General features: G+C 37.4%; 1 protein-coding gene across 8 annotated transcripts in view; it reads left to right on the top strand.

The window, feature by feature from the left end:
* PDGFC (platelet derived growth factor C) overlaps nucleotides 1–16,104 on the top strand; it is a 204,296-nt gene extending 188,192 nt beyond the window's left edge. For 2 of the 8 annotated variants that reach the window (XM_073892413.1, XM_073892412.1), the window contains 3 exons: nucleotides 942–1,149; nucleotides 5,981–6,198; nucleotides 13,102–16,094. In XM_073892413.1, coding sequence (XP_073748514.1) covers nucleotides 942–1,149; nucleotides 5,981–6,198; nucleotides 13,102–13,218 — 543 coding nt within the window. In that variant the 3' untranslated portion in view covers nucleotides 13,219–16,094. Of the gene's footprint in view, nucleotides 1–941; nucleotides 1,150–5,980; nucleotides 6,199–13,101 lie in introns of all 8 variants that reach the window. The other 6 variants (XM_073892409.1, XM_073892410.1, XM_073892406.1 and 3 more) reach the window with 5 other exon arrangements.
* The last annotated feature ends 885 nt before the right edge of the window (nucleotides 16,105–16,989 follow it).

Raw genomic sequence — 16,989 nt, 5'->3', positions numbered from 1 at the left:
ATAAATCTTTTATTCTAATATCCTGTGCGCATCCATTAAATCAGCTGAAGTGGTTGTCCCAATTTATGCTCACTTCTGCAGGCAGAACAGAGAAATTCCAAGTTACCCACATCCTCGGCAATCCTTTCTTTTAAATCCTTGCCAAACTCACGTATGTGAAATAGTATTTCCTTTTTTGTATGTAAAATAATACCTCACTTTGTTTTGCATTTCTCTGATAACTAGTGAATTTTAGCATGCTTTTGTATGTTGATTGGCCATTCAGGCCTCTTGTCTGGAATTTGCCCATTCTCTATTTAGTTGTTGGGGTTTTTTGTATGTTCTGGACACTCATCCTGTGACATGTCATTCATCAGGCCGTTCTCCCAGTGTCTTTTAATCCTGTTTACCATAAAAGGTATGGACAAATGTATCAAAGTTGTTTTTTACGGTGTGGGTGTTCTCTGTCTTGACTAACAAGTTCTTCTCCAATGTGAAAGGCTTTTCACCTATGTTTTGTTCTAATTCTTCACGGGTTACTTACTTTATATTAAGTTTTTAATTTGTCTGACACTCATTTGCATAACTACCTGGTGAGTTTCCAGATTGAGGAAAATGAAAAGTAAAAAACAAAAGAAAAATTGGGTAAACAGTATCATAGTTTCCATTGTAAGTCCCTAATTGAACCTTAGAGACATTTTCCTTTTTCTTTAAACAACAGATATCCACATCCGCCGTGGTTTGTGATGATGAAGGTTAATGTCTTTCTCAATGACTGCACAGAGCTCTATTGGAATTCATCTACATGAAGTCTTTGCAAAGCAATTACTTCTAATTTGGTTTGAATACAATTTCACTTCCCTTGCGTTTTCAGCCTCAGTTTACCTTACTTCATGCATAAGTCCAGAAGAAATCCATTGTCATTTTTAAAACAGTTAACATAAGATTCATTTTACTTTCAGCAGTTCACGGAGGCTGTGAGCCCTTCCGTGTTACCCCCTTCAGCTTTGCCATTGGATCTGCTGAATAATGCTGTCACTGCCTTTAGTACCTTGGAAGATCTCATTCGGTATCTTGAACCAGACAGATGGCAGTTGGACTTGGAAGACCTATATAGGCCAACCTGGCAACTTCTGGGCAAGGCTTTTGTTTTTGGAAGAAAATCCAGAGGTAAGTTCTCTCTTCAGATTAGAACCAACCTCATTTAATTTTCTTAGCAATTTTAGTGTTCCAGATTCTTCTACATTAGCTTATAAGGAGTATAGCTTAAATTCTTCCGTGATATATGTAAACAACCCATTTTTGTAATATTTGAGCATATTTACACATTAAATAAGAATGCACACAAAAAGAAGCAACTGTAATTCAGGGGGTTTGGAAAATTAAAAGGAATACTTTTGCTAAAAATTCTTGTCATTTCTTTAGTTCAAAAATACATTTTGATGAAGTCCTTTAAGTATGTTTCATGAGAATCATTGCTTATTCAAATCTAATATTTGGGGTATATTGATTTAGAGATTCAAGAGAGATTACCTTAGTGCTAAACCAGATTTGGGCCTTAGAAAAGGGAAAGAAATAAAAATCATCACCTACCATGTCCCCGTGGGTCAGGGTTATATCAATTTCCATCTCCTAAGCCTAAAACTTCTATAAATAATATGGAAAATAACAGGGGTTCATCATAAAATGGAATTAGGAGTTTCCAAGACAGTATTCAGAGCAAGAAAAGAATAACCGAAAGGTACCCATAGCATGATAATTTTTCTCTCTATAAATTTGCCTCTGAAATGATCACTTGACCCTATGAGCATATCTCCCTTCAAGAGTGAAAGTGTTGATAATTAAACTTAATTCCATATGGTCACGAAATTGGAAATAACATTAACTGAGTTTTCCCTAAGGTTAGCTAATTTTCCTAGTAATGTTGGGATTGAAATTGGAAATAACATCAACTGAGTTTTCCCTAAGGTTAGCTAATTTTCCTAGTAACGTTAGGATTGGAAAGTATCCATATCAGGCACACATGAAACAGTAATAGAAATAACTGGCTAATTATAATGCACTCAAAAAATCTGTTTCAGGCTTTCAGAAACAGGGTAGATCTAGAGAATGGAATGACAGTCTGGAGAATTTATATGGAAGGAACAGTATTTCGTTAGTTTGAGCAATTCACAAGGGCAGATTGCACCAGACTTGTCTTCTAAATCTTGTCAGAAAGAAACCCGATTCCTGCCCTTTCCTGAGAAGAGTTGCAACCCTACTGGATCAAGGGCTTTTTAATCTCAGCAGGTCATGTCCAGACTTGCCCAGCCATGGTATTTTGCTATGCCAATAGACGTGGTTTCCTTTCAGCAATATTTGAAATCGGTTTTCAAGTACATGGGCAGCCGAATCCTGTCCAGATGCTGAAAGTTGTTACATATTTATAAGATTTGATCTTGATGAATAACTTGATGAATAACTTATGAACACTTCCCTTCCCTCCCACTTAGGAATAGGAAAATGAAGATCTGCAAGGCTAGCTGAAACACTTGTGAATAGAGCCTTTGTTAGATTTGAAGTAGATTATCATGTTGATCTGGAAAAAGCAAAGGGAGTAAACCAGGTTCTAAAGCTCAGATCTTGCTTTTGACAGCTGATCTCAGGATTCGAGCCTAAAAATCTCCCTTCTAGCCATGCCTTTACGCCTGCACCTCTCCACCTGGTGCTCAGTGAAGATTTGGCCAGAGGCTAGCTTGTATTAAAAGCATCCAGCACTGAACCAGATCTTTCAAATATTCATTCAGCACTTTCCAAATTGAAGCCCTTTGCAGTTTGCCAAAACTATTAACTTTTTAAGCATACAGTAAGTGTGAGAAAAGCAGTGTATATTTTTGGAACTCTACATAAACTAAAATGCAGGTGTGGGATAACATCTATATAGACAAAACCAACTCCACTCCCAAGAGTCTTTCTACAAAGGAACAAGGAGTAAAACGTTTAAAAGCTTCTAATTAGACATCGAAATTGATTTTCCACAGAATAAACATATCACAATGTTACCACATCCATCTTAGAAAGACCACCCTCAGATTGCATTACAGTAATAGAATATCCTTGACCTGAATATCTTAGAAGAATGAGCAACTAACAAAGTAAAGTGTATCCATGATTTTTTTTCAGTCAGTATTAGCTTTTTTAGTAAAACTTGGAATATTGGTGAATCTGAACAAGAAAATCTGCATTAGGAAAAATGACTTTAATTGCTGCCATACTCAAAATCTTCATTTTTTAGAAAGACAAACTAATGCATGTGTTGTCTTAGGAAGTAGTTTCAGAAAGGAAATAAAGAACCCAAACACTGATTTTTTATTTTTCAAGTATTTTACAGAGGGAAACCTCCATAAGACTATAGTTAAGTTATTAAAAAAAAATATATATATATATGTATGTGTGTGTTGGACATGATCTTTCTTTCTCTTTTTTGATATTTTTCTTTTGTTGTTGCTTTTTGTTTTTTCATTTTTCTTGCCCAGAAGTTCTGCACAATGTTTGGAGAATTTGTGACATCAAATTATAGTCACATGACTTATTTTAATGAAGCTTAGATGAGCTTGAAGCCTTGGGAGTAGGAAGCTTATATTTCAAATAAGATATGACAAATTGAAAATCCCTAATTGTATTTGTAGTGCGTACTGCATTAAGGTTTTTCAGTGTTTTTGTTTTGTTTTTTCCTTTTCTTCCTCTGGCTTAGGGTTTTCATTCATACCTTGCTACTGCAGAAAAAGAAAATACCTTATTTTCTAAGTCAAGCTTACCCAGTACTTAAAAAGGGCTTTTGACTGTTGTGTCAAACATGATAAATGAGTGGAAGCTAAGTTGCAAGTGTGTTTAAATTTTCACATTGTACCAGGTATCATAACTCAGTTCACTGGGGAAATCTATCTAACCTTTTATTGTGGTTAAGTAAACATTTTAAAGTGAACATATACAGTCTCATTTTCTAGTTCCATGAAATAGTGTGTTTAAAACTGAGGTAGATGAATATCCTTTGAAAGCTGAGAGCTTCATTCACATTCTAAAGAGGTATAAATCTTAAGTAAGCATTGAAAATTTTGGCAACTGGCTTTTGTATTGTATGTATGTGCATGTTTTCTACTTTCTAAACCCTTCTTGCTTAGATACTAACTTCTAGAGAAAAGATTCAGATAAACTCATATACAGCTTTAACAGTGAAAGAGCAGTATGTGCATATACTATTAGTTCAGCCAAATGAAATCAGGTGAAATATGTGACATCATTTAACTCAATTATCTCATTACTTTTATTAGAGATAAGTTGGTCTTTTATGGCACTCAGAAGAATGAACTCATTTCCTCTTAAATATTTAAAAGCTTTCCTTTCACAGGATCATTTTTCAGATGAAAGGGAAATCTTTAAATACTCAAAACAGTGATTTTCTATTGAGTTGGAAAAAAGTAATTTTTTAGCTAAATAAGATGTTGAAATGAACCTATGGAATTAGCATTTCCTTGGTGTTTCCCTATACTTGACCAAGGTTTTAGTCAACCGTATAGTTGACATGTGTTTGTAATTTACAATTGCATGTGCATGATTTATCCTATTTCTTGAAAATACTTACAAAGTGGCTTCCTTTGACATTTTAGAAAAACTTGATCACATGTACAAGTAAATGTAAAATTGTAAAACAAGCAACAAGAAAACAAGCATTTGATTCTTAATCACCTTGTCATTTTAAAATTATTTTCAAATATTGACACTTAATTTTTAAAACTGTAGTACATAGTGTTTATTGCTACTTGAAGCCATCTTTAACCAGAAAATTTTTTTCAATTCTTGTTTATAATGTTTCCAATATTAGTGAAAAATATTTAACCAGATTTATTCTATTTAGATAATATTCCAAATTTTAATAAAATCTTTCTTTTTGAAGAAAAAGTTCTGATGAATTGTATGCTATCCAAAACTCTTCAGTTTTATTGGAATTGCTATTATTTGACTATTTCTAGGAAAAAAAGGCGAAGTTATAAAGCAGACATTAAATTTATAGGATATGGTAATTAAGTACCATTCATGTTTTATATAAATTCATATTAAGTATGACATGCTATTTTGATATAAATTAACGGAGGCAAGTATCATTTTGTAGTTAAAAACAAAGATTCTTTGAGAATCTCCTACAACAATCTGATCAAAGGATATTTTTGTTTGGTCTTCACAATTAGGTATTCTTTTAAAGAATAAAACACTACATAGTTAACCAACTTGCTAAAAGAATAGAGATAATCGTTATAAAGTAGACATCTCTTCCCTCCTTTAGAAGAAGAATAGAAATCTGAAGGAGCCTAGTTAAACTGAATTTCAAACATTATGAATTACTCAGGGCACTGGAAGCAGGGGTTTTCAGCAACCTCAGCCCTTTAAAAATGTATCATTTTTTTCACTCATGGTCTACTCAGCTGTCCTCAAAAATTCATTTCCTTCATGCCCTTTTTGCATTTTCTGAGTCTCATTGCCAGAAAAATTATATAAAATCCTGGCAGCAAGTTTCTGTAAGTTGTTCTTCATTAATTGCATGAGCTTCTAATCCCTTTAAAAATGGCATTTGTTTTTTAATCCAAGCATTCATCATTTTACATCCTATTCTTTCCTCCAATGCTCTCCTTGTTTACTTTTTTATGAGGGTTAAAAGGTGTAGCCCTCTTTTTCTCCATAAAGTTTCCTATTTATAGCTCTCAACTGTTTTGTTGGCTCTGTTCTTAATATTGCACAATGGCATCTCTTTAATGGTCAGTAAGTCATAATGAAGCTTTGTTGACTATAAAATGGAAGTCCAAACTGCGAGCTGCAGAGCCCCCCAAAACCTTGTTAAAGTAAGAAGGGACCTTGTTGGGCATATTGTTGGTGAAATGAATTTCTCTCTGAAAAGATCTTGATGAAATAAATTCAGGCTCAGGGCATGAGCATGTTATTTTTCTTTGCTTGCTTTTACGCCATGCAGTGGTGGACCTGAACCTTCTGAAGGAGGAGGTAAGACTCTACAGCTGCACGCCGCGTAACTTCTCAGTGTCCATAAGGGAAGAACTAAAGAGAACCGATACCATTTTCTGGCCAGGTTGTCTCCTGGTTAAACGCTGTGGGGGAAACTGTGCCTGTTGTCTTCACAACTGCCATGAGTGTCAATGTGTCCCAAGCAAAGTCACTAAAAAGTATCATGAGGTAGGTAGACCTTTTCTTCTCGGGTTCCTCTGTGTCTTAAGAAAAATAACAAAACCGTGTATCTGAAATGAATTTTTGTTTGGAAAAGAGATGTAGCCTTCATGGGAAAAGAACAAATAAGGCTTACAGAATAGTTCGTTTTTTTGTTTTTGTTTTTGTTTTTAATGAGGACCTTGAACTCAAAAACGCAGGCATTAAAGATTGAGAAGGCTTGTCCTCTGATTGTACGACATGGGTGGTCAGTGACGTTTTCATCTGTTGTACCAAAAAGCAAATGTGTTCTTCAAGGGGGGGGAAATGGGTAAAACTTTTCAACTTGACACTTCTCAAAATATGAAGGGAAAATATTTTAAAGACAGACTTGTCTCTGTTGGAGAAAGGAGATCTTTGATATTTATTTTTCCATTCAGGGCAATACGGAACATAAATCCAAAGAAGACATATTCGTAATTATACCAATCTTCCTATTATTCCTGTTGCCCCAAATAGCACATTAAACCTCTTATGGATTCCTTTCATGTCTTTATTCTATGGAGTTAAGGAAAATATAAATACTGTTAGTAATTATTGTTTTTCAGAGCCTTGGGAACCTTAGAACTTACTCCAAATTTTCATTAGTGCTAGAATATCCCCAGTTATGCCCACCCTTTCTCCAGCAGCATCATGCAGCATTCATACGTCAGGAAGCAAAACATTCTTGATGAGGCAACCTTAATTTTTACAAAACGTTTACATTATACCAAGCCGAAATCAGCCCTTCTGACTTCATTTCAGTATAACTTCATCTCATTACTTTGTATTTTTTCCACTAACCCAAAGAATAATACAGAATAAATGAACGTATCTGCTTAATCAATAAAATGATTTTTCATGTGCGTAAGGACATCAATAAAACTCTTAATCTGTTAGGTAATCTGAAGCTGCCCAGTGCGCAAAATGCACTTTATATGACTTGGCTGACCCACCCTTCACTAATATTGTGTTGGCAGCTGATAAAGTGGGACAGAAGCACTGGATTCCAATAGGCAAGGAACCATCCTAGATCTACCATTAACTTGTAACCATTAGCAGGATACTTAAACTCTGTTAAAATAAATGTAAAATAAGATAACCTCTCAGGTTTTTCCCAGCTGTGTTATTCCCTGACAATCAGTAGATTGCCATTTTTGGACAGTCACATCCCAAACTGGCCGTCTGTGATTAAAAAAAAAAAAAAAAAAAAAAGACTGTTTACCACCATTATTCATGTTCTACTTTTCATTTCTGCACCCCATGCTTCTAAAGATCCTTGTGCTGGGAACAGTCTCCACTCCCCTTTCAGGAAGGAGATAATCATGAGCCTAGTGGCCCAGGTTGCTGCAGCCAGGCTGTGCTCAGAGGCTGGCCTTACCTCTACTCTGTGAACCAGGAATCTGAGAGTCAAGAAAAAACCCTTAATATGGCAGTTCCAAAAAGACTCAATAAGATGCCTTAAAATCGAGGCAGGCATTAGAATTGATGGGTGACTATGAAAGACTGTGATGAGAACTGGAATTAAACGAGAGTGATCTTTTCTCACCTAAAATCATCTCACTGTGACTTCCTTTTTTTTTAAGATTTTATTCTTTTATTTGACAGAGAGAGACACAGCGAGAGAGGGAACACAAGCAGGGGGAGTGGGAGAGGGAGAGGGAGAAGCAGGCTTCCTGCCGAGCAGGGATCCCGAAGTGGGACTTGATCCCAGAACCCTGGGATCATGACCTGAGCCCAAGGCAGACTTAAAACGTCTCCCTCACTGTGGACTTTCTAAAGCACGTCCCTGTTAAGTACAGTGTATCCGGGGACCCCGATTTAGCCAACAACTCTTGGATTTATAGCCACCATCCTAAGAGCTACAAAACCCAGACTAGTCACAGTAGCTTTTGTAAATAAGCTTGCCAGATGCTGAGGCTACATCTTGCTTTTAGTCAGCTAACTCAGTCCTCAGGTCAAGTGTATCTTCCTCCATCCTATACCTACAGATTTCTTTTCAAATAACATTGGCTTTAGGGTTGTTAAGAAAGTTGCCACAGAGTATGCGACATCTGTTTTAGTATCTCAGATAAGACTCTTGTGTGAGGAAAGACTATGGGAAGTGCTTGTAAACTCAATGGCCTTCTTCCAGAATGACATCCCTCCATTATTCTTTAGTCTTTGGGTGGGGTGGTTATGTATGCATGATCTGTATGTACACACATACAAGTAGGGGTGTTTATCTAATTGTGTGACCACCTAGTACAAGTTTCCCACAAATATCTCTAACGCATGTGCGTGTGGAAATATAATACTCCACATTTCTCATAAATATCTCCAGTAACAATCATGTCTTCATTTTTTGTAATGCTCTGTGGGAATCATTAATTTTTCTGTGATAAGTTTTTGTTAACAAATTACCCTCTGAAAAAAAAGGGCTTACTTCTTTGGTGTCATTGATCATTTCTGAGGCCTAAATTTTTCTCAGTCCTATGTTTTGGAAGTAAGTTCTGAGTTTAGTACTACTACTCCTAAATAAGTGAAATTATTTTGGAGCACCTGAGTGGCTCAGTTGATCAAGCGTCTGCCTTCGGCTCAGGTCATGATCCCAGGGTCCTGGGATTGAGCCCCCCGCATCGGGCTCCCTGCTCAGCAGGGAATCTGTTTTTCCCTCTTCCTCTACCCCTCCCCCCTGCTTGTGCTCTCTCTCTCTCTCTCTCTGTCAAATAAATAAATAAACTCTTAAAAAATAAGTGAAATTACTTTTAAAAATAATTTCAAGTAGTTCTAAAATCATTAAGTCATTGAATACCATTAATGTGGATCTAGAGATGTAACTCATTTAAAGTGAAGCCTATTCTGGGCCTTAATTTCTTTTGATGACTACTATTCCAGTTTTCAGTTTGAAGATTATTCCACCTCAGGGAGAAGACAGAAGCAAAGACTGAGTTTAGACATTCTAATTTTTCTCTCCTTCATCTGTCTCTATTATACCAGCTTCCCTAACTATTAAGCTGAATTATATTCCTCCTGTTACTACAAATATTACAGTTATTCCCCGTTTTGGTTCCTTTACCATTTTCAAAGTGGATTCAACCATTATACTGAAAATAAGTTTAGAAAATTAAAAGGCTCGGGCGCCTGGGTGGCTCAGTGAGTTGAGCGACTGCCTTCGGCTCGGGTCATGATCCTGGAGTCCCGGGATCGAGTCCCACATCGGGCTCCCTGCTCAGCGGGGAGTCTGCTTCTCCCTCTGACCCTCTTCCCTCTCGTGCTCTCTCTCTCTCATTCTCTCTCTCTCAAATAAATAAAATCTTTAAAAAAAAAAAGAAAATTAAAAGGCTCACAATATATAGGATGATATTATTGTTATGTGTTTTGATATTATAGCATAATCTTAATACTAATAGATTCTTACTGCTTTTGTATCGATTACCAGATACTACTTATTGGAAGCCATCTTTGCTACCCACCCCCCAATTTCCTTAATGATTTTTCTATCTCCCAAATAGGATTTTTCAGAAAGCAAGACAGGAGCTTTACATATGTATGAACTTAGGTGTTGCCCCTTCCTTGAAACACTTCCTACTTTCCTGCCCATCCTAGCGTAACTAGTCCATCTTCTGTGCATGTGTAGAACTTTAGAGATATCTTGATGAGAGAATTTTTGCTCTTTCATAATTATTATTTATTTCTATTTGTTTTTACCAAATTGAGAATTAAGAACAAAGAGCGCATTACAGTGTAGTACTTAAGAAAACAGACTCCAGGGCGCCTGGGTGGCTCAGATGGTTAAGCATCTGCCTTCGGCTCAGGTCATGATCCCGAGGTCCTGGGATCGAGTCCCGCATCGGGCTCCCTGCTCCTTGGGAGCCTGCTTCTCCCTCTGCTTCTCTCTCTCTCTCTCTCTCTCTCTCTCTCCCTCTGTCTCTCATGAATAAATAAATAAAATCTTTAAAAAAAAAAAAAAAGAAAACAGACTCCAAAGCCTGACATCCAGCTGTTGGACTTTGAGCAAATGACTTCGTCTCCTATGCCTCCCATTTCCTCGTGTGTAAAGTGAACACCTAATGCTCATACCTTATCGGGAGGATTCAAGGAGCTGACAAAACACTTAGAACCAGGTCTGGTACATTTGCAGTCCTTAGTATATGTTAGCTATTCTCTTACTCATCTTCATGCCCCCCACACCCCCCAGGGCTTTGATTATGGCAAATGATCAATAAAGATTTAATGAATTTTGCCCAGAGGTAGGACGAGTATTTCCTTTCAGGCAAAAAGGTCTATAGGATACTCTGACAATAAAATTGTATTTGTTCCTTTTTTCCATCCTTGATTAGCCTAATGATTTTCACCTTGTTTATATTTATATATATATATATATATACATATATATGTGTGTGTGTATGTGTATATATATATATATACATATATATATATATATAGGTAACATGAAGTATGGTCTTATTCTTCTTGCATAGATCTGTTCTGGGTAAAATGTATATAATTCGATAGCCTTTCTCTAGTCGTGAGTCCCATCCCCCATGCTTCTGTGGCACCCATAATTTAATGGCGCTTTGTTTGCCCAGTGTAGGCAGTGGTATACGTTCATCTATTTCTTGATGGTTCTTTCTGTACCTGATCTAATCTCTTCCACATTCTCTGATTTTAGCTTTTCCCTGGATTGTTTTTTCATAGGTTTGTAATTTTAGCCTGAACCTCTCTTTCAAAATCATGTGAGATGTGCTTCTGCCTTCTTTCTTTTACGGTGTCATAAACTCTGTCCTGAAAACTGTCTTCTTTCATGTTATCTGGGACCTGTTGGTCATTTTCTAAGTCTGTCTTTCTCTTCCCAAGTCAAAACAAAACTTCGGAAAGAAATTAAGAAGGAAAGCCCTAATTAAGCCCCCTCCCATGTATTAGAATGTCTTAACTAAGATTTAGTATCACTAGAACATTTTGAGATTCTGCTATTTGTAAATCTCCACAGGTATCAGTGGATGAAGACTGGGGGTGGAAGTGCCGTCATGGCTGGGGGTACTTTTATTGGGTGACTGCATCTTGACAGAAGCACTTCTAGAGGAAAGGACGATTGTAGGATTGTAGCCTGGCATGGCTGCCTATTAGGACTGTATACGGTAGCTTCTCCAACCCTTACCTTTTATAGTCATTTTTTCCCCTACTCCCTGGGAAAATGTATACAAGCAGAGATAGGAATTAAAGACATTGGCTAGGCCAATACTGCAGTTCATCTAGCCTCTCAGCCTCATTCCAGAAACAGTTTTTACCAGAAGTTTGATAGGGGATAGCACCAGTATCTTAAGCGTAGTAAGTTTTGGTGCCACCTCAGGTTGTTCAAAATAGTAAGTCGGGTACTGACACCTAAGACAGGATTCAGTAGTTTCATGTTAAAATAATACAGCCTTAGTAATTTTTATTCTAGAGTTGTAAATGTAATAGAAAATCTGCTTTAAAAGTTTCCTACTTCTCATGGTTATTCCAAGACCGTGCAGTTTAGGAAGAAAGTTACTAAATAAGTAGAATATATGGCTAATACTATATTCTGAGCCTTTATAAAATTATTATCTATCACTCTGACTTCAATTATTCATCTTCAGCCAAAGTACAAATACTGGCTATGTCCCTATTCTCTCTAAAGCTTCTGTTCACTCATGTGTAAAATCGGGGTAATAATTGTAATTTACTTCATAGAATTCTTGTGAGTTAAAGTATGTAGAAACATTATTACAGTGCCTGGCACCCAGTAAGCATTCAAAAAATGTTAGCTGATTAGCCTTTGATATGACCCCATACTCCAAATGTGGTATACGTTCTCTACTTGTCTCTTTTAAATCTGCAAATGGAACAGTCATAAGACTTGACTTGTGCCTTTTTGGATTAAAGAACGTTTCCAGGAAGGGTATCTTTTCGAAGTTGCTCTATGAAGTTATCTTTGTCCTACCCAGAGAGCAGAGAAACGAGACGATCTCGTATTGTTATGTGCTCTGGTCTTTGTTCATAATCCAAACAAACACAGTTCCTGAAACGTTATTGTTCGTATTAGAAGAGGCACAAATACACATTGGAGAGGTAGTTCTTACCAAATACTTCAAATAATCTTTTACAGAATATGTAACTGTGTCCTCCTGTCACAGTGTTAAAAAGAAATATCTTTAGTATCGTTGTGTATTTTGCTATATGTTTTTATTAAAAAGCCAGACTGCACATTAACTTCATTTAAATAGAGGCATCATCGTTATAATCGCTCAGCCTCCGTATACTGCACAGTAGGATCCAGCTGTACAAAGTTAGCTGTGACGGAGGCTGATGTCTATGAAGTACATCTAATCCAGCTCATCAAGTTTATAGAGGACTTGAAGCGTAGCCAAGAAAATTAATGAGTGGCGTAATGGAGCAAACTCAGCTGTGGAGTGATCGTGTTTCCTTCCACGGTATTGCATACTTGTGTCGCTTCAAGTATAAATATTTGTTACTACATGTGTGAAAAAATGAATGAGTGAAAGAAACCAACAAACAGAAAAAAGACTGGGCAGTAGTGGTTTCGGAATACTCAATTGAGGTGAAATTCTCTACAGTATTATCAGGGGCGTAAAAGACAGAGCACCCAGTGAGACTTTCAACGTAAGGACTGTTCTGTGTGTGGAGGCAGCATCCTTCCAAGTGGCTGGTATTAAAACGTCCTTTCTTTTGTGAAAAGATGATGATCATTTAGGATTTCTCTGAGGGGTGGGGGAGTGTGTTCATGATGCCTTCACTAGGAAAAATTCAAAATTTTCTCAGAGTCTTCGTTGGGCCCCAAGAGTCTTTCCTGAAATTTTACTTGTCCATGAAATCAAAAGTTAACAGATGTTGGCTGATTTTAAAGATGGCTTATACATTGTTCCTTTTCAGGTCCTTCAGTTGAGACCAAAGAGTGGTGTGCGGGGATTGCATAAATCTCTCACGGACGTGGCCCTGGAGCACCATGAGGAGTGTGACTGTGTGTGCAGAGGGCACGCAGGAGGATAACCGCATCCACACGCGCAGCCTCTCCCAGAGCCGTGAGGCTCCGTGGCTGATCTGTTCTAGAACTTGTGCATTATCTCCCATCCCTAATCTCAGTTGTTTGCTTCAGGGACCTTTCATCTTCAGGAGTTACAGAGTGTTCTAAAAGAGGAGACACCAAACGGAATTAGAAGTTGTACAACAGCTCTTTTGAGAGGAGGCCCAAAAGACGGGAGAAAAGGTCTTTGGTCGTGGAAAAAAAAAAATGAAATGTTGCCCATCGCTAGCTAGTTACAGAGTTACCATGTCCTTACTCAGCTAGGTGTGTTGTGTATCGGCTGTCTCCATACGGCTTAGGCTAATGTCAGTACAGGAAAAAAACTGTGTGCAGATGAGCAGCTGGTTCTGTTGCCTTGCTTAACTCTCAAGCTCCATGTCCTGGGCCTAAAATCACAGAAATCTGGAACTGTTTCCTTAGATTCACATATATAAACCACAGTGTCCTATGTTCTACAAACTTGGTTGTTAAGAAGGAACTATGTTGCTATGAATCAAACTTGTGTCATGCTGATAGGAGAGACTGGATTTTCCATATTTCTTACTAAAATTTCTACCATTTAGAAGAAGAGATCTACATTCATGGTTTGGAAGACACAAACCTGAAAAGAAGAGTGGCCTTATCATCACTTTACCTATAAGTTGGTTTATTTGTTTTATTGTGTACATTTTTATATTCTCCTTTTGACATTATAACTGTTTGCTTTTCTAATCTTGTTAAATATATCTATTTTTACCAAAGGTATTTAATATTCTTTTTTATGACAACCTAGATCAACTATTTTTAGCGTGGTAAATTTTTCTAAACAGAATTGTTATAGCCAGAGGAACAAAGATGATATAAAATATTGTTGCTCTGACAAAAATACATGTACTTCGTTCTCATACGGTGCTAGAGCTTAGATTAATCTGCATTTTAAAATACCGAAGTGGGAAATCAATAGAATTTGATAAGTCGCAAAGACTTTTTGAAAATAAATGATCGTATCTTCTACCCCTGTTATTGGAGATGCAAATAAAAAGCAACATATGAACGTAGGCATTCAGATCCAGTTGTGACTAAACCCTAGCCCTTTTTTGGGGAGTGTGAGCCTAGCTCAGAAGAAAAAAAAGCACCTTGAAAAGAGACTGGATAGCTTACTGACAAAGCATGCTCTGCTGTCCTGTAGGAACACATCCTATTTATTGTGATGTTCTGGTTTTATTATCTTTTTAAACTCTGTTCCATACCCTTGTACAAATACATGGATATTTTTATGTACAGAAGTATATCCTTTAACCAATTCACTTATTGTACTTTCTGGCAATTGAAATGAAAATCAGTAAAATACTTTGCTTGTACAATGCTTAATATTGTGCCTAGGTTTATGTGGTGACTATTTGAATTAAAAATGTATTGAATCACCAAATAAAAAAAATGTGGCTATTTTGAGGAGAAACGGAGTGTGTGTGTGTGTGTGTGTGTGCGCGCGCACACGCATGTGCACGCGTGCATGCGCTCACAAGATTTGTCTCTTGAACTCCAAGACAGTGAAAGAGATCAAGTTTCATGTTAACCATGATTTCCATTATGCAAAGGCCTGTGTCAATTCAAAAGACAGGTAGAAAAGCACTGAGGCTTCCCTGTCTCTTGTCTCCGGTGTTTTGGAGTGGTTTGCTTTTTCTCACTGATTTCTGGTAAATTAAATTGCACCTGACTTGAAAGTTTTATGTGATTTATGAAATGCTTAGTGATAGATTATATGGCAGTATGAAACTGGAAAAAAAAATCTTGTAACTTCCCACTGTCTTCATTTTCAGTGGTAGATATGAAGTGGGATGAGCATGAATTGATGAGGCACACAGACTAAACGTGCCTTAGATAGCATACTTCAAAGGTGTGGCTCCTCACCTTCGGGTGCAGATTTCCATTCAGGACTTGTGTGTGTTCTCTGCCTTTCTACCTGGTCCAGAAGGCTAGGGCCCAAGGCCCTGCTGTCTTCAGACTCGTCCTTCTAGGTCTGGGCAGTCCCCTTTCTGGGTACTTTTCCACCCGGCAGTCCTACCCTGCGCCCAGCCAAGTGGAGAATAAATAAATAAAATGAACATACACATGCTGTCTTACTGGCTTACCTTTTCATGGTTCTGTCCAGCCCTGGCGAGGCCTGCTAGATGTAGCTTCACTGGGATCCACTGAAAATACAGTGCAGTTTACAACTCGCCTTAGCATAGCAGAGACTACTAAGTCTGACGGTAAATGACCTGTGTAACTGTGTGTGATCCAGCACTTCCAACCATCGAATGGAACACCTTCTTTCCCTCTTGTTTTTGAATATTTATGTTTTGTTTACTTACAAAATATTAAAAGCCAAAACAAATTGCGCTATGAAGGTAGTCCCACATGCTGTTGCCAGTGAGTGGGAAGAGTGTGGGGGCTAACTGCTTTATGCTTATTCACTCATAGACCTTAGTGTGTATTTGACTAAAAAAAAAATCAGCCCAGGTTTTAATGGCACATGTGACCCTAATTTTTCAGAATCCCAGAAAAATATTGTCTGTATTGACCACCACTGTTTTATATGTGATATCTTTGATTTGTGCCCTTTGTCCCTTGAGATGGACTGTTTTGCTACCTTGTGGTTTTTATTAAAATAAACACAATCCTTAATTGGCATGAGGCAGACTTTCATGTCTACAGTTTTCATTTTCTATATCTCATTCCCTTTCTCAACTAGCAATAGGTGAATATACTTTGGAAAGGTATGAATGACAAAATAATGAGAATTTACGCTGTGAAAACACCCTGACTTGGTTTTGTTATTCTCAGTACATCCCTCTCTCCAGGGGCATTTGCTTAAGCTTGTGATCGGGTTGAAGGAAAGGCAGAAAATGTAAGTCTCACTTAACATCATATATTTAATATAATGAAATACCCTTATCTCCAAAAAGATTCTGACATTGTAATCTATTTTAATTATATATTATAAATGCATTTAAAGTTATAAATAATCACTATCTTTTACATTCATAAGAAGGAGTAGAAATTTGAAAATATAGTCGATCTCTTGCTTTACATCCTATTTTTCCTTCATGTTCCATATGTAATCAATCAGCAAGTCCCATTAGCCTTACCTTTCCAAAAATCTGTTGTGTTTGCATCTCCCTCTCCATTTCTGCAGCTGCTGCCCTGATTTAGAGGCGCATGGCCCACCACCATTCTGCTGCCCACTCTCCTTTCCCCAGTTTTCTGGCCCCTGGTCTCGCTCCCCTCTGATCCACCCTCCACACCATGAATGGGGGCAGGGGGGTGGGGAGTCCCTCCAACAAATCTGATTATGTCACTGGGGTGGAAAATTTACAATTGAACTCTGTGAGATTAAATTGTAATTCTTTGCATAGCATTCAGAGTTTATTATAATCTCATTGTTTCTGCTCATTTTGCACCATCGAGCCTTACATACAGCTCCAGTGAATGAATACACCTAACAGTTTCATGAAAATATCAGTACTTGCCCACATCTCTGTGCTGGCTCACGCTGTGCTTTCTTTGAAGCATCGTTCCTGTGCTTACCTATCTCATTAGCTTCTTCTCAAATCTCAGCTCAAGTGTCATTCCTCAGCAAAGCTTTTCTTCCTTGATTCCCACTAGAATTATGCTCCCAGGAATATTGCAGTTATAAATATTGTCCTATTGGTTATAATTACCTGCCCTCCTTTTGATTTCTCAGACTCCTAGTCTAACAAATAATTTTTTAAAAT

Source organism: Callorhinus ursinus, unplaced genomic scaffold, assembly GCF_003265705.2.
Source record: "Callorhinus ursinus isolate GAN/ISIS: 27379988/994484 unplaced genomic scaffold, GSC_fseal_2.0 scaffold4, whole genome shotgun sequence".
NCBI classification, from domain to species: domain Eukaryota; kingdom Metazoa; phylum Chordata; class Mammalia; order Carnivora; family Otariidae; genus Callorhinus; species Callorhinus ursinus.
Note: the sequence above shows the minus strand (reverse complement) of the source record. Positions and strands in the feature narration are given on the sequence as shown.